General features: G+C 43.6%; 1 protein-coding gene across 1 annotated transcript; it reads right to left on the minus strand.

The window, feature by feature from the left end:
* Positions 1 to 4,922: 4,922 nt before the first annotated feature.
* LOC140639733 (granzyme B-like) lies at positions 4,923 to 8,050 on the minus strand. Its single transcript, XM_072838065.1, has 5 exons — positions 7,804 to 8,050; positions 6,706 to 6,853; positions 6,155 to 6,290; positions 5,689 to 5,952; positions 4,923 to 5,170 (listed from the first exon to the last, which is right to left on the minus strand). The coding sequence occupies exons 1-5, from the start codon at positions 7,862 to 7,864 to the stop codon at positions 5,000 to 5,002; spliced, it is 780 nt and encodes a 259-aa protein (XP_072694166.1). The 5' UTR covers positions 7,865 to 8,050; the 3' UTR covers positions 4,923 to 4,999.
* Positions 8,051 to 20,144: the final 12,094 nt, after the last annotated feature.

Genomic DNA, 20,144 nt, shown 5'->3' on the forward strand with positions numbered 1-20,144 from the left:
AGCAGACTCTGTGCTGAGTGGATGTGGCACTTGACCTCACAACCCTCATGTCATGACCTGAACAAAACAGAGGATCCCCTGCTTAATTGATGGCACCACCCAAGGGCCCCTAAAATTATCTGATTTCTGACTCTGACTCTTGATCTCAACTCAGGTGCTGATCTCAGGGTTGAGAATTCAACCCCATTTTGGGTTCCTCACTGGGTGTGGAACCTACTTAAAAAATGATCTGATTTCTCATCATTCACTGATATCATCTTTAATGTCTCGAAGTATGATCTAACATATTCTTCCCTCTTATATATCTGCATTTTTTAAAATTAAAAAAAGGATTGTGCTCAAAGTAAGGCTATGATCCAAATACACATTGAGATGTAATGTGAAATTCACGTAACATACAATTCACTAACTGTACAATTCAGTGGCATTTAGTACATTTGAAATGTTGTGGAACTACCACCTCTTTCTAGTTACAAAACTTTTTCATCACTCCAAGATATCCATCCATCCCATCCACAACTTAATGGGTACTTAGTAAATTTCCATTCTCTCTTCCCCACCTCTGCCTGGTCCACTGGCAACAACTAATCTTCTGTCTCCATGGATTTGCTTATTTTGGATATTTCATATCAAATGATCATGCAATATGTGACCTGTTTTGTCTGGCTTCTTTACGAGGGTCATTATTTCTGCACATCCTTGTCAATACTGTTATTTTTCAATTTTTTATTATAGCTATCTTAGGGGTGCCTGTGTGGCTCAGTTGGTTAAGCACATGCCTTTGGCTCAGGTCTTTTCACATAGATATCTGGTTGTCCCCAGCTATATTCATTGAAGATATTATTGTTTCTCCACTAAATGGTCTTGGCACCCTTGGCAAAAATCAATTTGCCATAGATATTTGAGTTTATTTCTGGGCTCTCTGTTCATCTATATGCCTACTCTTATGCTGGTACCAAACTCTTTTTTTATTTTTTAAAAGATTTTATTTATTTATTCATGAGAGACACACAGAGAGAGGCAGAGATATAGGCAGAGGGAGAAGCAGGCTCCCTGCAAGGACCCCAGTGTGAGCCTTGATCCTGGGATTCCAGGACCATGCCCTTAAGCTGAAGGCAGATGGTCAGCCACTGAGCCAATGAGGCGTCCTGATACCTGGCTTACATGCTCTGTCTCTCTAAAATAAATAAATAAATCTTTGAAAAGAGTAAAAATGTCATTTAAGTGTCTTCAAAACTCTGCTGTTTCTGGTGAGAAGCTGGTTATTATTAGTATTCTTATTATAATTTTTACGGTAAAACACTTTTTTTCATTGTTACTATTGTTTCCCTTAAAGTAATGTGTCTTTTCCCTCAACTTTCAACTTTTTGTCTTTATCAAATGCCAATTTGACTATTGTGTACTTAGATGTGGCTTTCTGTGCTCCACCTGAGGGTCACTGAGCTTCCTGCCTCTGTGGATGAGAAATGTCATCTAGCAACAGGCCTATGAAAAAAGGAACCCAGAACTGCAGTTCTTTCATGGTCAAAAGCAGTGTCATGTGGGATACAGATAGGTAATAAACCCTGTAAGTTCTCCACAGAGTGGTACTGGAAGGCAGAGCCATCCCAATACACGTTCCTGAGACAAATTAGGAGATGTGGCATTCCTTTGGGCCCACCCCCCACCAGGAGCTGGCTTTACATTTCTCTCTCTAGTCACAGAGTGACCTGTCTCTTCCAGTGAGTCTGAGGAGAGGACAGGTAGGGGAAGAAGCAGATCTTGGGGGGAGGAGAGGCAATTCCTTGAGGTCACGACAGAGATATTTTATTTTGTTTCGTTTCTTAGTTTTCACGACAGATTTTTAAGCAAAAGAAGAAATTTTCCTCAAAGTGGGGGGGGGGTTGCTGGATGTCCCCCCAGACAAAGGAGATTTGAAGGAATTGGCTTAAGTTGACTTCAGCTTGCTAAGGAAGTTTTTCTGAATACTTGTCACAGTATGGCTGCCACAGGAGCCTAGAGGATTTCTCTCCAGGGAGGTGTCTGAGCAGAAGATCACCACAGAGTGGGCATTAGGAAAGTGTTAGCCTTCTTGCTGGCTTGGCTGTCGGGAGGCCGGGGCTCAGTCCAGGCTCTGTCCTAACTCTGGTACCTTCAGTCAGTTACTCTGCCTTTCTGGGATTTTGTCTCCCCCTCATCTCTCTCTCAAAGGAGGAGAGACTGCAGTGAGTGTTCTCAAACTTGTTTTAAACCACAGAACCATTTCCTCGAAGTAAAGGTCACACCTAAACTGAAAATGCATGTGGCTGGACAACTTTAAAAAATAGTATTTTAAATTTTGCTTTCTGCATTTTCCTTTTTGTCTTTTTTTCAATCAAGGAACCAGGGCTTTAGTATGCCTTAGATGCACAGAGTTTTCTTTTTTTTTCAGCTCCAAAGCAGAAGCTGTGTAACCTCATTGCTCTTCCCTTGGACAAGTGCCTAAGGTCCTTAAGAGATTGTGTTGCTTCAGGCTTTGGGCATGAGATATGAAGGGGCATGACTTTGAGGCTTACACGACCCCAGATGATTTACTCTATGTCACACAGTGTGTGGTGTGGTGTGTACTGGGTGCAGGAGGGCCTTAGCCCAGAGCTGGAACTCAGGCTCAGATTCCAGGCAGCACCCGCCTGTACTAGTGTCTGAACCTTGGAGATATGGCTGCTGAGAGTTTCTGTGGAGGGGAGCCCAACACAAGGAGATCCTTGGTTAGCAGAAAATCACATCCTCTCTGTGTTTCCTCCAAGCCATGGACTTCTTAATGTTGAAGAGTCCAGGCAGTGTTGGGCTTTGTGAACGCAAGAGTGACCATGCTGGCCTGAAGAGCAGAGGCGATTCTCCATCTTTCCAGACCATGTGAGCCTGTCTGGTTCTCATTCGAGTCTGCACAGGTGGGACCTTGTGGTCATAACAGAGAATGTTTCTGGGTTGTGTGACTGGATGGGTGTTTAGAGTCCAATGTAGATTGCCTTCAGGCAAGTATGTAATGTGGTTTTTCCTGCCATTTGGATCTGAACGATGACATTCATACCTGCTATGTTTTCAAGTTTATTTTGTTTCTTTTAATTTAAAAAAATATTTTGTTTATTTGAGAGAGGGAGAGAAATACAGAGAGAGTGTATGGGGGATGGGGGAGGCAGAGAGAGAGGGAGAAGCTCAGCAGGGACCCTGACACTGGGCCTCATCCAGGGACTGTGGATCATAACCTGAGCCAAAGGCAAATGGTTAACCGACTGAGTCACCCAGTGCACCTATACCTCCCACTAGTGAAGCCACAGAAAATAAGGCTGCCCTCTACCCCAGGTGAAGAGGATGCTCCAGTAAACAGAGTTTGATAACTTCTAGAAACTAAATGGCTAAAGTCATTTCCAAATCCCATACACGGCTGTGCTAGAGTCCCATGCGATGCTATTCTTACTGACTGTGACCCACAACAAAAATAAATAGAAATACTTGCTTCCTGTGGACTTCCCACAGAGATGTAGGCACCATGGGCTCGTGTGAAGGAGGGAGGAGGGGTTAGATGATTTAGGTGACATTCAACAGTGCCAGGTTCACCTGGGCTCAGGTGATGGAGCCTGCATTCTGTTTACTGTATATCCCCAGTTAATGCCTGGTACTCAGTAGTCGGCTCTGAATCAGCATTTGCTTTTTGGGTGATGGGAAGAAAATTGCGCTTTCCTGTCCTATTGTAGAGAGGAGCCTTTTCTTTTCTTTCTTTCTTTTTAAGATTTTATTTATTTATTAATGAGAGATAGAGAGAGGCAGAGACACAGGCAGAGGGAGAAGCAGGCCCCATGCAGGAAGCCCGACATGGGACTCGATCCCTGGTCTCCAGGATCAGGCCCTGGGCTGAAGGTGGTGCTAAACCGCTGAGCCACCCAAGCTGCCCAGAGAGGTGTCTTTTCTAACTCAAAAGGCTGATATAGCCCAAGATGGCCAGCTGGAAGTCTAGTCTAGAAGGTTGGCGGGGCCAAGATGGACAGGTTGAGAGGGACTCTGCCTACTGAGTGACCAGGCAGCCAAGGGACCTGGAACACATGTGGAGACACACTGGGCTAGATGTGAGGGGTTGAGCTGCACTGCCCCGCTGGTGGATGGGGCCAAGGGTTCTGGAGCACCGCCCCACCAGCCCTGTCCTCATGGATGCTGCCTTGTGCTCTCACAGACCTGGTATCTCTGAGTCTCCTCTGTCTCAGGGTGGGAGCTGGGCTGGCACGTCAGTCGTGAGGCCCTGCTGGAACTTGGGTGTTCTAGGTAGAAGGGATATGAGGAAGAGGCCAGATCAGATGAGTGTGGTCTGGAAGGGACAGGAGTTGGTGGCCAAAGAATGCTCTCAGTGGTCAGCAGGGATGGACAAGAAGGGGCAGCCAGGAGATTCAAGGCCGAGCTGGTCCCTGAGCTCAGAAGAGGTCAGAGAGGGAACTCAGTGGAGGAGAGATGAAAAGCTCCTCGTGAGACCCCGGCCCAGCCTGTGCCAGCTTCCTCGGCTATGGGAGGGAAATGTCCTGCTTGAGGAGGCCCCTGTCGGTTCTCAGCAGGGCAGGTCCTAGAGCTGTACCCTAGATTGTGCCAGCGTGGGTCCAGGACCCATGGTGTCTATCCCTTAGCTCCCTGCCAGAGAACACAGGGGGAGGAGGTAAAACGTTCACCCTGAGCCCAGGGACCAGAGTGGTTGATGCTTTCTCCTGCTAGTGCTCAGCTTCAGGCCTGGCACAAGGGCAGGCTCTGAGACACAGGTGTGGGTAAGGAGGAGCTGGAAGGAACTTTGCATGGTGCTGAGGGGAGATGGGAGGAGGACGAAGAAGAGGAAGCAGAAGAGCAGAATTGTGTCACTGGCCTTGTCAAAAGCACAGAGTTGATGTCAGAGAACGAAGGTCAGTGAATAAATAAGAAACGGGCCCTTCAAACTCACTTAGAGACTTTTAATTGCTTGCTGGCACCCTCCCTCCACCCTTCCCAGTGTGATTCTGGATCAGCTCTAGAGCAGATAGTCTGGTTCCTGCAGGTGGAGCCTCTTCATGGTTTTCTTTATCCAGGGCAGGAAACTTGAGATTTTGGTGTAGGCCCGGGGAGGTGTCCCATTTTTTAGTCCATAGGAGACAATGCCTTGAGCCACATTGTTACACACGAGAGGGCCCCCAGAATCTCCCTGTGGACAGAGATAGAGGAGGAGTGAGCCTGCCCTCCTAGGCCCCTCTGAGAAGCCTGTGTTGCACGGCCTCCACGAGAGCTAAGAGGACAGGGCCGGCCTGGACTTTGTCACTGCTACACTTCACCCCAAGTGGCAGCTCCCTCTCCTCCCCCGGTCCCGATCCTCTGATGAGGGACTGCTGGCTTCACTCTACTCTTTAGGGGCTGACAGCATGCAGGCCGAGCCCGTAACCCAGGTGGGTGCCAGCTCTGAGGAACCCCCTGGTTTTCATCACTGCCACACCCAGCATCAGTGGCCGGGTTGGGGCAGGGTGCTGCAAATGCATCCTTCTGGAAGAGCATGGTTTGAATTCATTCTAGGTCTTAGCAGGCTTGCAGAGGTGCTTAGGTGCCTTCATCTCTGGCAGCTCCCCCTCTACTCCTCAGGAGAAGGATCACTGGTTATATCTCCAGATCCCAGGTCCTCCCCAAACACCCCTGTCCCCAGAGCCATGCTAAGCAGACACTGAGTCTCACCTGAAAGGAAGACTTGGTTTCCTTTGGATTCCCCACGCACAGCTGAGTGGTGCTGTCATAATACTTGGGTAAGAGGAATTCGCACTCTGAATCCTTCTGCACTTCCAGTGACACCTCCTGCAGAGTGTCTGGGTACCTGCGTATCTTGGCCTCAATCTGCCCCCAGCCGGCCACGCTGCACACCTGTCCTGGCCTCACCCGGGCCTTGCCCCTGGGCAGGGGGAGAGTCTTCACAGCCGCAGTCAACTTGGCCTTCCTCTCAAGCTGACGGGAAGAGGTAAGAGAGTCCAGCTCAGCCAGTGGCCTCTGGGCCTGACACTCTGATGAGGCGGCAGTGTCTTCTCTCTCCCGTGAGCCTCTGGGACTGGACAGGTGGCCAGCATGGGAAGGATGGCAGGGACAGGTCCCAGTGGGAGGGAAACAGTCTGGACCCAGGAGGGCAAGAGCTGCAGGGAGGTCTCCTTACCAGCAGTAACATGATGTCATTGGAGTAGTTCTTTGGACTATAGTCTGGGTGGGGGATGGCTCTTCTCACGGGGATGACCTGCTGGGTCTTCTCCTGTTCCTTGATGTTGTGAGCGCCCAGGGTGACTTTGATGGAGCTGCACAGAGAGCAGAGTGGGGTGTGGGGGTGTGGAGTCACAGGGTACAGCCTGGGAGTCGAGAGGGCAGGTGGCAGCCAGGGCAGGGCAGCTGAGAGGGAAATCAAGGTGATAGAGGGAAATCAAGGCAGTACTTAAGCTGAGGGGAAACTGAGGCAACAGGAGGGGCCGTGATTGAGCTCTCTGTGCCTTCTGCTTCTCAGCAGCTGAGGTAGGATTCTGGAGCCGATGGTGAGTGTGCCGGTGGGTCTTAGGGGACAGTTTCCCACAGAAACGTGATTGCATGAGTTGGCATACAATGGCAAAGCATGCCCCAGCGGAGCTCAGCGTGGGGGGGGGGGGGTGCGAGCTGGTAGGAAGGCAGGGCTCCCTGCAGGGGTTTTCAGGGCAGTGCAGCCTGTTTAGTACTTCTCACCTCCCCCAACAGTGAGCGGCTGTCAGCACGAACATCGCTTGTATCAGGAACCCACCACACTTGATCTGCCTGCTCGGGTTTTCAATCTGAAGTAACGCCATATAGGGCCGTGAGTGGGGCTTGGCCTCATGTCCCCCGATGATCTCTCCTGAAGGAAAAATTCTGTTCTGCTCTTGTCTACCCACTGAATCCAGCAGGCAGGCATGCCTGATTTGGGGCAGCAGGTAAGGTGGAGGGCCTCGACTTCCTCCCCTGGGAGTTTTGAGGGCAGCAGTCTCAGGCTGTGCATCTGTGTTCTACACATAATCAGAGGGGACCACACCTGTGTTAGGAATAGCAACGTCCTAGAGGCTCCAGAAAAATCCCTCTCCTGACTTTGCCTTGTTTCAAGTGAGTTTCTAAGGCCCCTGTCATCCTGTGAAGTCTTTTCCAGTGGCTGGGATCTAAGTTTAGTTAAGTAGATGTGTGACATTGCCGATTTCCTAAGGGCCTGACGGGTCATAGGTGCCTAGTAAGTGCTGGTTGGCTGCACGAAGGCAAGGCTCCCCGGCGTGCTGGTAGGATTCTGGAAAGCAGAGAAATTGAGGTCTGCCAAGGTCTGCTTGAAAGAGGGGAGCCACTAAGAGCCTGGGAAGAAAAGCAGAGTTGGAGAGAGGGATGAGGAGCCTTGAGGCAGAGGCAAGGCAAGAGCAGTCTTCTGGGGACAGTGATCCATCCAACTGTTGGGTCAGCTGAGCCCCGGGCTTCACTCCTAAGTAGATGCTGAGGGAAGCCCCTTGCTCTGCCCTCTGCAGGGGGATTTATGGTGTTCTCTTTCCAGTTTCTCACCCTCTGCTATTCCAGGAAAGTTCTAATTTCAGATGGCAAAGGTAGAGGCTGGGGAGGGGACAGTAGCGACTAGCTCTTCCAGAGACAGCCTTTTGCCCCGCTGTCCCTACTGCTAGCTTATCAGCATCACACTTGAGAGGGGGAGGCAGGATGAAGGCTGGGGTTGAGAATGTTCCTGGTGGTAGGTGGATAGGGGTGTTCAGAAGGGACAGGAAAGCTGTGCCACTGTGAGATGGGGTTGGGCCTCTTAGGGTGGGGGTGTACACTCACCTGCCTTGGCCCCAGAAGGCAGGCAAAAGGCCAGCAGGAGCAGGAGCAGGAGTGGCTGCATCTTCCCCGGGAGGCTGCTCAGGTCGGAGCTGCTGGCGCTTCTGCACTCCTTTATAGCTCCTGGGAGAGGAAGGGGGTGCAGATGGGCTCCCTGACCTTGAACTCCTCTCTGGTTTTATGGTGCTTCATCCTTAGAAGGCTTTCTATGAAAGCCTCCCTGCCCCCTGCCCCTCTGTCTGATGACGTTCTCTGGGTGGTTGTGTGAGAATCATGCTGTGACCACATCAGAACCCACACCAGTTGACTCAGAGCAGACCACCTGTTCCAGCTCAGAATAGGACAGCAAGCATATCAGGTGGGGACTGGAGGATGTGGTATCAGCCTGTAAGGGTACTAGAGCCCAGAAACCTGGGTCCCCAGTGATAGGACCACCACTGCCTCATTTCCATGCTGCTAGGTCCATCAGGATAATTTCCTTAGCGCTGTGTATTTGGGCCCATGTCTGCATGATCCAGCATACTGGAGATGTGTTTCCTTCCCTCAGAGAGTTGTCTGTCTGGTGGAGGAGTCAGAAACAGTAGCGCCCATGGTCCAGCATGGTAAGCGCCAAGAAAGTAAGAGCATGACCTTTATCTACTAAATCCTTATGGCCACCATTCATCACCCCAGCTTCTTTCCTATGGATTTTTATCTACTGTTTTTAAATGACAAACACTCAGAGTAATAGAGTCCACCTCTCTTGTCAATGTTTTTAACCAAAGTCCTGTACTTGACACTAATTGGCTTCAGTTAATGAACCACCATGACCCTAGAGATTGAATCAACTGACTGAAGGCCACGTCATTCCTCCTTTGTGAAGACTGGGGGCAGTCACAGCCAAGCCCCCCAAGACAAGTCAACTAAGATTGGGGAAAGGTTGGTTCCCCAAAAGAAGTTCAGATGACTAGATCACCAATAACATGAAGTGGAAAAGTATGCTGGGCAACCAAAACCAAGAGTTGTCCTTTGAGTATTGTCAGTTGTCTGTCCAGAGAGCCACACTTCTGAGATAGCAGGTTTGCCACATACTAGTCTCACATTTGTTAAGCCAACTCTGCTGCTGATCTCACTACCATTGGATGTGAGGGGCCTTGGTTTCTAAACAGCCAGGCCCCATTCAGTTCAAAGAACGGCTAAGTATTACAATCCCTTAATCCTATAACTTAAGTATTTTCTTCATGCTCTTAAGAACCTACTAGTCTCTCCTTCCTAGTTAGTGAAAAATTTAGCATGCAATTACTTCCTACAATTGTTGGAAAATTTGAAAACTAATATAAGCAAAGAGAAAATGAAAATGATCTAATTTCTTTCTTTTTAAAGATTTATTCTATTTTTATTAGAGAGAAAGAGAAAGCAGAGGGGAGGATCAAAGGGAAAGGGAAAGAGAGTCTTAAGCAGACTCTGAGCTGAGTGGATGTGGCACTTGACCTCACAACACTCATGTCATGACCTGAACAAAACAGAGGATCCCTTGCTTAATTGATGGCACCACCCAAGGGCCCCTAAAATTATCTGATTTCTGACTCTCTGACTCTTGATCTCAACTCAGGTGCTGATCTCAGGGTTGAGAGTTCAACCCCATATCCCTCTTCCCCGGCTCTGCCCCTCCTTTCCTTACTCTCCTTCTGTCTCTCAAATAAATAAATAAATCTTACAAACGATACGATACCAGTTACAAGTGCTCAAGAAAAGAGAAATATTCTGAAATAAATCTCTCAAAGCATGTATGGGACTTATCTTCTGCATGAGATGAACATAACTGAATGATTTTGGTATTCTTGAAACACAATATTATAGTGATGGAGAACATTTTAGTGGTTGCCAGTTGTCAGGGATTGAGGGTCAGGGAGGGACGTGGGTGTATCTATAAAAGTGCAATTGGAGGAATCCTTGTGATGATAGAGCTGTTTTGTGCTTTGCCTGTTCAATGTTAATAACCCAGTTATGATATTGTACCATAGTTTTGCAAGGTGTTACCATTGGGTTAACCAGATAAAGTGTCCTTGAGATATTGCTGTATTATTTTTTGCAACTACATGTGAATCCACAATTATCAAAATAAAAAGTTCATTTCATACAAATCTTAAAAATACAAAAAAAGGGTATCTTATTCCCTGCAATTTGTTGAATTCATTTTATTAACTTCTATTCAGCACAACCCCCCACTGCAGGTTAGTATTGTCACGAATTATACCTTTATACCTGTGTGCCCATTAACATAGCTGGGATCTGATTCTAAAGTGTGTGATTTTATCCACAGCTCTATAAATGTCATCTTATATGTGTACATATGTACATATATATTTATGTGTGCTTACAGTTCTCTTGTGGTCTAGTGGCTCGGATATATTTATATGTGCTTGTGTATATAGTTGTATATGCATATGGTCCATGTTTCTGTTTGGTTTGATCCCTTAATTTTTTTTCTTTCTGGCCATGATTTTGGTACATTTTTGTTCAGAAGAATTTTCAGTATTCAAACAGAAGCTGTGTGAAGTCAAATATTTCCCCCTCATCATGAAAGTTGTTGAGATCATTAAGATATTCAGAGACCTTTGTGGGCAACCAGATGTGAAGAAGACATGGCTTTGAGGGTGACAGGAACCCAGAGGAAGATATTTCTTCTATGTGAAAATGAGTATGGTATTAGTGGTGTGTGTTATTTGGTCGGAGAATATTCATCCATAATTGTGACTGAAGTTAACTCCAAAGCAGGATCCCAGATTGGCGTCAAGACCTGGGGGGAAGTGGCGGCTGGGCATGCCTGGCTAGACTGACTCACACAGCGTCAAACAAGAGTCTTATACCACATGTGTGGTCTTCAAGCTAAGAGCTGAATGACTTTGATGGTCACTGTGGGCTTGGAAACTCAGTGTGTGGCAGTACCCATGATGATCTGAAGTTTGAAGGCTGTTCTCCATTTTTCTGGCCCCATATGAGCCTCTCTAATCTGACTTAAGGAAGATTGGGAAATGTATCTTTTCCATGTCAGAGTTTATATTGGACTGTATATCCCATAGGGTGCCCTAAATGTAATCCATGAAGAAATGGCTGCCCTCATATTTTTTCCTTCCTCCATCTCTCCTGCATCCAGAAGTAGGTCTTCAGTGACCCCAGCATTATAAACTTCAATCCTAGGGTCAAATGTGACAACATACATGAAAACTGGAAAGCTGTAAGACAAATGAATATGAACCTTGAACAAGATGATTTTCATTTGGGTGGATTTCCTACACAGATTCAGGCCAATCTGACCAGGCTGAACAAGGAAGGGGACTTGGGGAAATTCTGGGGAATGTCCTTTGGCCTCAAGTTCCATTTGGGCATGGACAGTGCCTGCCGTGCTCACTTCTGAGCCTCCAGTGCCTGGAACATAAGAGGTGCTCAGGATCTGTTATTTGCTGATTGGTAGCAAAGTAATGCTGTCCAGTTCTGTTGCAGAAACTCTCTCCCTTGCTGAACATGTGGACAGCAAGGGTCTTAGACCAGAAGCAAGGTTACCATGGGTGACCAAAGACAGGCTGGAAGGGGCCAAAGCTGTGGGTGAATGGCCTATGAGCATACTCTGACCCCTTGGAGGATGTGGGAATGGATATGAGGGGCTCAGCCACAGAAGAGGTGTGGAAAAGAGTCCAGCTGGGTCATCATCACATGGCAAGAGTTTGTGAGAAGGTCGTGAGGGGTAGAAGAGAGAAAGAAGCAGAAAACAGGGGAGAAATGTGAGCAGAGGGAACAAAGGCAGACTTGGCCTATAGCTGCTACCAAGTGACTGCTGAATAAATAAAGGTGAAATCAATCATTTCATTCTAGAAATGAATCTGTATTAAGGCCTTGGCAGCCTCCATACAGGGAGGTCTGGACTCTTCCTCCAGGACAGCGATTGGTCACAGAGGGAGCTTTGTTGAGTCCCTGTTTTCTTTGATCTCTATTTCCAGGGCAGGAAGGTCAGTATCTTGAAGACCTGCAGGTGGTCCATTTTTCATCCAAAAAGACAATGCCCGGGGCTGCATTGTTACAAGCAGTGCCTCTGGAGCCCCCTGTGGGCAGGGAGAGGAAGGATTGAGCTGGCTTTCTGCTGGGTCCTGCCCTCCCAGTGCTGCCCTGGTGTGAGTGGTCTCTGGGAAGGGGCTGTGGGGAGAATCAAGATCAGTCCTGGGGCCCCCAGCCCTGGCCTTCAATGTTCTTTCAGCTTGATCCAGGCCTAGCTTCTGCCCCCAGAGCTTTGTTTTGGCAATAACTCCAAAATAGCTGCCTAAGCTTATGTGGGCCATGCTTTCACAGAGCTGTGACCCAGAACTTGGCTCTCCTAGGAGAATCCCTTGCTTGGGGCTGCAGAGCCCAGGAGGATTGGCCACCATTCTCAGAAAAGGCATAGTTAAGTAACCAGTAGCTGCACCAGTGACCAGTCCTACTGACTTGTTTGTCTCTATACTCCTCTCAGAGGGGCTGGTGTTTTCTGAATCATCTAGCTTAGGGGATGTGATTTTCAAAAGTACATTTCCAGATAAGATGCTGTATTAGTTTCCTATGGCCACTGCAATGAATGATCACCAGTTTGATGGCTTGAAACAACAGAAATATATTCTCTCACAATTCTGGAGGCCAGAAGCCCAGAAGCATCTATTTTGCAGGGCTGGTGTCAAGATGTCAGCAGGGCTGTGTCCCCTCTGGAGGGACTCAGGGAGTCTATTTCTTCCTTCTTCCAGTTTCAAGAGTACATTCCTTTGTTCATGGCCCCTTCCTCCATTTTCAAAATATAATTAGAGGAGCTACAAATAAGCCAAGCTAGGAAAAAAAAATAATATCACCTGATATCTAGTTACAACCACCTAATTACAACCACCAATGATTTGGTATATATTTTAGTAGGTTTTTTCTTGTGCAAGTATATATACTTAAAAAATGAAAAAGGGATAATGCTACATGTAAGATATCCCCCAGTTTTATTGAGGTATAAATGGCATACAGCGGTTTATAAGTTTAAGGTGAATAGCATAATGACTTGACTTATATATATTGCGAGATGATTACCAAAAATAAGTTTAGCTAACATACATTATCCTTCTAATGTGATCTATCTTGGTCTTTGTGGTGTAGGGAGGGGCTTTGTGTTCTAGAATTTTTCTCAATGGTGTCTTGTCCACAAATAGTTATTGACTATTCTTCTTGTGAGGGGAAGCCAAGTCAGGAACAACCTCTGTTGACATATTGGTGATATCATTCTCCTACACATAAGATTTTGTAATCTGCTTGTCATTTACTCATTGTGACTATCAGGAAATATTAATCATCATTTTATTCTATTTTGTCATTTGCATGTGATGTATGAACTTAAAACAACTTACTTAATGTTTCTCCTTTTGTTTATGCCAAAGTTTCTCTCAATTTTCTTTTTTGCTAGTATATACAACACAGTTATGAACAACCTTTATGTACATGTTCATATTCCAAGGGTGGATTTGCTTGTTCAAAGCTTAATTGTATTTTTTTAATGTTTTGTACACAGTAGCCATTGCTATCTAAAAAGATGGTACAAATTTATTTTATTTCATTTTTTAAAAAGATGTTATTTATTTGAGAAGGAGAGAGAGAGAGTGCAAGAGGGAGCAGATGCACAAGGAGAAACAGACTCCCTGCTGAACAGGAAGTCCAATGTGGGACTCAACCCCAGGACCCTGAGATCATGACCTGAGCAAACACTTAACTCACTGAGTCACCCAGGCACCTCAGATTGTACAAATTTATATTCTCAATATCAGGAAATCTCTATGGCAGTTCTCTATACCTATGCCTATGGTGAATATTGTCATTCTTCTAAATCTCTGCCAGTCAAAAAGACTAAAGTGTTATCTTTATGTTTTAATGCTTTTCTTTTTTGCGGGTGAGAGCATGCAAATAGCCAGTTAATGTTTTTAGTCTGGTTTTCTATAGCGTTCCTAAAAATCCTATTTATTTCATATCTTACTCCATTATATGGATATGCCCATAGCTAATGCTTCCCCACTTTGTTATTTAGGCCATTTCTAATTTCTGGCAAAATAAGATTGAGATGAACATCTTTGTGCTCAAAGTTTATTGTTTATTGCATCCTCTGTGTGTGTGTGTGTGTGTGTGTGTGTGTTTTGGGTTCTGTTTTTTAGGATATATTCCCAGTGGTTGAATAATATTGTCATAGCATATAAACATTCTAAAATATGATATTGAAATGCTGAACTATTTCTCTCTGCTGTTGGGAAGCCTCCTAGGAAAGAAGATGACATCCAGGATCCTGGCTTATCAAACACTCTCTGGTTCTTGTCCTGCCATGGTCATTACCAAAGTGCAATACTGTTTCATCATTGTGTTGCTCATCCCTAGGGTCTTACCTTTACACCACTAGATAGGGCCAGGGTCCCCATCAGAGTGCTAGCAATTTAGGAAGAGGGACAAGAGGCTATACCCTCCTTGTAAGGACCAGAGGGTGGGGTGGGAGGATTTTCATCCCTTCTCTTGCTCCTGCCACAGTCCTATGTCTGCTGGGTCAGAACATGCCCCTTAGCTAGTTTCTCAGGTCTTTCTTTTTCCTTTTCCCCTTATTCTCTGGCCTATCAAACAATGATCTGAAGTGGAGTAGCTCCATTGGATACTCCTAGATTCCTCTAAGTGGTACAAGATTCCCCTAAATGTAGAAAAGGGGAATTTTAAACTTCAAAAGAAGATATCAGGAAAGAGTTTACACACCAGATTGGATTAACTTTTTATAGGAAACATCTCCTGAGGAGAACCAACCTGTGACCAATTTGGACATTTCTCACTGAAGTTCAAGTTTTTCTACATGTTACCAGGATAGGAGCCCACTAAAATGTAGCCATTGAACTATTTTCTGTGATTTGTGAGGTAAAGAATAACTGCCAAAAAGATAGGGTAAAGGCTAGGTAAAATAGTTAAAATTATGTTCCTCACAAGAGAAATTGAATCAGGTTGCTTGAGTAAATACAAAAGGAATATGCTGACTTCTATCTTTAGTTTTAGCAAGCCAGGTTAGTTAGTCCAACGCTCTGAATGAAAAAAATGTAGGGGAAAAAAAACCAGAGAAGGAAAACCCTCCCCCTTTTAAAAGAAGATCTCATTTATTTATTTGAGAGAGAGATAGAGAGAGCACAAGAAAGGGGAGGGTCAGAGGGAGAAGAAGACTCCTCACCAAGTGGGGAGCCTGATGCCGGCTGGATCCTGGGACTCCAGAATCATGACCTGAGCCAAAGGGAGACACTTAACTGACTGAGCCACCAAGGTGCCCCAAGGAAAGCATTTTAAAGCACTGATGAATGGACAAGACAGTGAAAATTGTCAGGATAAATTTTGGATTTAATTCTGAAACCCAGAAAGACAAGCAGAAATCAAGGAAGCCCAAGCCTTTTTTGCCCTGGAGGTATTTGTCATCTAAACAATTTGGCCCTTAGTTCTGGCGATTTCTTGGGGCAAGAGGGATGAAAATCAAGGTCCCAGGTCCAAACAATAGGGAGTAAGAAATTCCCTCACTTTATTCTGGAGCCCCCATGTGCTGTCTTGTAACATAAAGGTAAAGCAGAACTAAATCTATTCCCACCAGAGAAGACAGCCTCATTACTGAATAAAGTAGAAAAAGTGAAAAGGGAAAAACAACCAGACCCTGAGAAGTTATGACCAAGGGCCAATCTTCCTGAAAATTTACAGCCTGGGTTCTTATTGACTGGACCGACTGGGTCTAAAGCAGTGGTCTTGATTTTCTGATGGTTTAGCTGGGAAATGCAGGAGTGATTGCAAATCCTCTCTGAAGGAGACACTTTTATTCTAAGCTTTGGAAATTCTTCCAATCCCCATAGTCCCCCAACATCTTTTTAAAAGTAACAACCTGCACATAATCAAAATGCCAAAGAACACAAGAAAACAAGAACACAATATCATTCACATGATATTGTGAATGAGTCAGCAGAAATAATACTTAGCAGGAGCAGGTCCGCCAGCACTTGAGATGTTGGAGTTATCTGGCACGTATCATAATACAAACTTAAAAATAACTGTAGGGAACAGGAAAATGTGAAGTGTCATAACAAATTTGATAAGGAACTACACAGGACTTCCAAAAAAAAAAAAAAAAGATATAAAATAAAAAATCAAATGGATGGTTTTGATTGCAGACTAAAGACTACAGAAAAGAGAGTTACTAGCTGGAAGAAATAGCAGAAAAAATTATTAGAGTAAAATAAGGAAAAAACAAAACTAATCTAGTTACTAAAAACTATTAAAGGAAAATGAACTTTGTCTATATAAAATGATAATCAGAATTTCTAATAGTGCTTAAGAAATAGGGTAGAATGAAAATGCAAAAATGTTGGGAGAAGGTAAATAAGATTAAAGATCTGCATTTCTTTTATTTTCAGGAAGGAGGGTCAACCTGATTAAATTTAGTCTTCGATAAGTTAAGGAAACATACTGTACTTTTATGCAATTGCTAAAATCATATAAACAATGTCTACCCTTCAAATCAGTAGAAGGGGAAAAAGGAAAGGTAAAAAATAATCCATCCTAAGAAAGGTAAGAAAGAAGAGGGAGAAACCATAGACTAGTTGGGGACAAATAAAAAGCATAAGTAAGAGTATTTAAAAGCAATTTGTCAATAAGTATATCACATGTAAACATCTGGAATGCTCCAGTCAAGTCAAAGAATATCAGATCTGCAATGAAAATAAAACATAAATATGTGTTCTGTACAACAGACAGTTTTTTAAAGTTGAAAGGAAAAGAAAGGAAATGGATACACTATTTATAGTAACCATAGGAAACCATTATAGGTATATGGTACCCGACAAAATTGACTTTAAGTCAAAAGCATCTGTAAAAATAAATACGGCTGTTTTATCAACAAGTTCATCAATAAATAGGTTAAGTTCATCAGAAAGACAAAATGATTTAAAATTTTAATACACCTCATTCTATGACTAGAAAATATATAAAACAAAAATTGAAAGAACTCCAAAGAGATAAATAGACTCAGGAACTGGTATAGTAAGTAAATTTTTAAAAATCAGTAAAATGATTTAAATAAAACAATGACTGAATTGGACATAACAGACCTATTTAGAACAGTGTGCCCACCCAGTACAGAATATATAGTTTTGTAAGCATATTTGACAGAACTGATCCTATACTGGCCACAGAACAAATCTTGAGAAATCCCCAAAACACAAATATTTGAACTATTTTCTGGTTGTAACATAACCATAATTAAACTCGAAATCAATAAAATGGTAACCAGAAAAATCCTTACAATATTAGAAAAAAAAAAAGAATCATACTTTGAAATAACCCACAAATCAAAATGAAATTTAAAAAGGAACAGAAAATGTTTTGAATTGAATAATACCAGTACTAGTTCTTATTACAAATGGTGGAATGCAGTTAAAGCAAGCAGAGGAAAATTTATAGTCTTAAACCTCATATATTACAAAAAACCGAAATGATATATCTCAAGAAATTATTAAGTGAATAAATTCAATGAATGGGGGAAGAAATAATGAGGTAGCAGAAGTTAATGAAATAATAGACCAACATAAAATAGAGAGATTTAATAAAGCACAGATGAATTATTTGAAAAGGCTAATAAAATTGACAAACCTCTGGAGAAACTAGTCAAGGATAAAAGAGAGAAGGACCAAATATTTAGTATTATGAACTAAAAAGGGAGGATTTTTACAAATGCTGCAGGCCATTAAAAGATAAGCCAAGAATTATGGAACAACTTGATGCTAACAAACTTTAAATTTCAGACAAAATAGAAATATCACTGCCTCACCCCTATTCAAGAAGAAATTACAAACTTAGATGATCTTGAACTAGCAAAGAAATTGCATCAGCAATCAGCAATTTTCCACATAGAGAAAGGCCTAGATGGCTTTACTATTTTTTTACTAAAATTCAAGAAAGGAAAACTTTTAATCTATAAACTCTTCCAGGAAATAGATAAAGGAGGAACACTAGCCATCTCACTTTTTGAGGCTGATATAGCCTTGATACGAATAACAGAATAAGAAAGGAAATTTACAGGTCAATCTTAGGCATGATTCATAGACACAAAAATTCTGCACAAGATATCAACTATTGAAATTTGTCCAACAATATATAAAAAGGTTAGTATGTTACAAGTAAGTTAGGTTTACACTGAGATTGTGGATTTCATTGACTCTTAGGATGATCAATTAGCGTAATTTGCCACACAAACAGTTCTAAGAGAAAAATCATATCATTATGTCAATAAACAGAAAAGCAGTTAATGAAATTCAACATCCACTCAATAACAAAGATATCCTTTTAGCAGACCAAAATGGGACGAGACTTCCTTAGCCTATTAAACAGTATCTGCAACAGAAATCATTTAACCAACTCCTGATCTAGTAAGAAAAAGGATGTTTCTGTCTTTCCCACAAGAATGCAGGAAAGCCCTTCTTTGCAGGCTGCATTGCACACAGAGTGTGATAACTGATGTTCTCCTTCCAGCTATGTCCTTTGGGAGGCCTGCATTTGGAAAAGATCCCAAGTGGGATCCTTCCTGGGAAGTCTATAGAGAGTGAAGGAGGAGAATGTGAGTAGATCTGAGAGAAAGCAGGGCTGGACCAGAGGGGAGGTTTCAGGGGAGATCATCAGGGCATGGAGGTCAAGCTCCACTTCAAGATTGCTTTGACTATCTGGGATCTTTTGTGGTTCCATGTAAATTTTGGAATCGTTTATTCTGGCTCTGTGAAAAATGCTGTTGGTATTCTGATAGGGATTACATCAAATGTGAGCTTGCTCTTTGGGTAGTATTGATATTTTAATGATATTTGTTCTTCTAATCCATGAGTATGGAAAGTCTTCCTATTTCTTTGTGTCATTGAAGAATAAAATTTCATCTTTAGGAATTCCACTGGACTCTCTCCTTCCTATGTGATTTCCACTCTCCTTTTTCCTTCATTATATAAAATGGCTATACATCACATACCTGGTACTCCACATCAATGTTTTCATCTGATATCTTTTTTTTTTTTTTTAATCTGATATCTTGCTTCCAACCCAAACTCTAGCCAGGACGCGGAGAGGAGGGTACAAATGATATACTCAGGACACCTAAGACAGCAGACAATGGGAGAATTATGGGTGGGATCTATATGTGATAACCCTGTACTGCAGCATCCAGATGGAAGGCAGACATTCCAACATTGCCTTATCACTCATAGTATAACCTAGACATCTTTCATTGCCTCAGATTTATTTACTTTTTAAAGATTTTATTTATTTATTCATGAGAGACACACACACACACACACAGAGAGAGAGAGAGAGAGAGGCAGAGACATAGGCAGAGGGAGCAGCAGGCTCCATGCAGGGATGCAGGAAGCCCGATGCAGGACTCGATCCCGAGACTCCAGGATCACGCCCTGGGCCGAAGGCAGGCGCTAAACCTCTGAACCACCCAGGGATCCCCTATTGCCTCAGATTTAATAAAAATAAAATAATCCCTTGAAAATGTGTCATAGAAAGAGTGCTGAATGCCTCGGAGCTGAGTTAAGGCTGAGAGTTCATTTTGATTAGTCAATAACCACAAAATTGCACTTAACTGCTGTCAGCACAGATCACTCTTTTAGGGTTTACTGTGTTGCAAAAGCCGTTGACTCTTTACAGTCATTGTAGCCACAGTGGGAACCTCATAAAGAGATCACTGTGGGCTTTAGATCAAAGATAAAGATGCTGCCTCCTGCAAATTCTAAGACTTTCTATTATTGAGCTGATATGGGGAAGCCAAATCTCAGAACACATGAGAAACAGTCCCTGTGGAAAAGGTTTTGATAGAATACTGATGGAGGTGGAATGTCCAGATCTGGGCAATTCTTTCATTCAAAAAGAATGTATTAAGTACTTTCTCTGAGTGTGGCATTGTACAAAGCGCTGAAAATCAGGTGGTAAGCAATAAATACCAAATTAGTTTCTAACTTTGAGGTGTCAAGCATTCGCTAGCCAAATAAACATACATGTGAGTGATTTTGAATAGTGACAAGTATTCTGAGGAGAAAAAAAATTAAGAGAATATGACAAGTTAACTTGACCTTTTATAGGCGTCAGAAAAGACCTTCCTGAGGAAGTAATATTTGCCAATCATGCAAACATGCAGTTGAAGATGGAAAGTGTTCTCTGATATGATTTTTTAAAAAGATTTTATTTATTTATTCATGAGAGACACGGAGAGAGGCAGAGACACAGGCAGAGGGAGAAGCAGGCTCTCTGTGAGGAGCCCAGTGTGGGACTTGATCCAG

This window comes from Canis lupus, chromosome 9, assembly GCF_048164855.1.
Source record: "Canis lupus baileyi chromosome 9, mCanLup2.hap1, whole genome shotgun sequence".
NCBI lineage: Eukaryota > Metazoa > Chordata > Mammalia > Carnivora > Canidae > Canis > Canis lupus.

Coding starts and splice junctions, on each gene's coding strand:
- LOC140639733 (XM_072838065.1), bottom strand. CDS start 7,864: ATGCAGCCACTCCTGCTCCTGCTCCTGCTGGCCTTTTGCCTGCCTTCT. Junction 5,953..6,154: donor ATGACATCATGTTACTGCTG/GTAAGGAGACCT, acceptor TCTTCCCGTCAG/CTTGAGAGGAAGGCCAAGTT. Junction 5,171..5,688: donor AAACCAAGTCTTCCTTTCAG/GTGAGACTCAGT, acceptor CTCTGTCCACAG/GGAGATTCTGGGGGCCCTCT.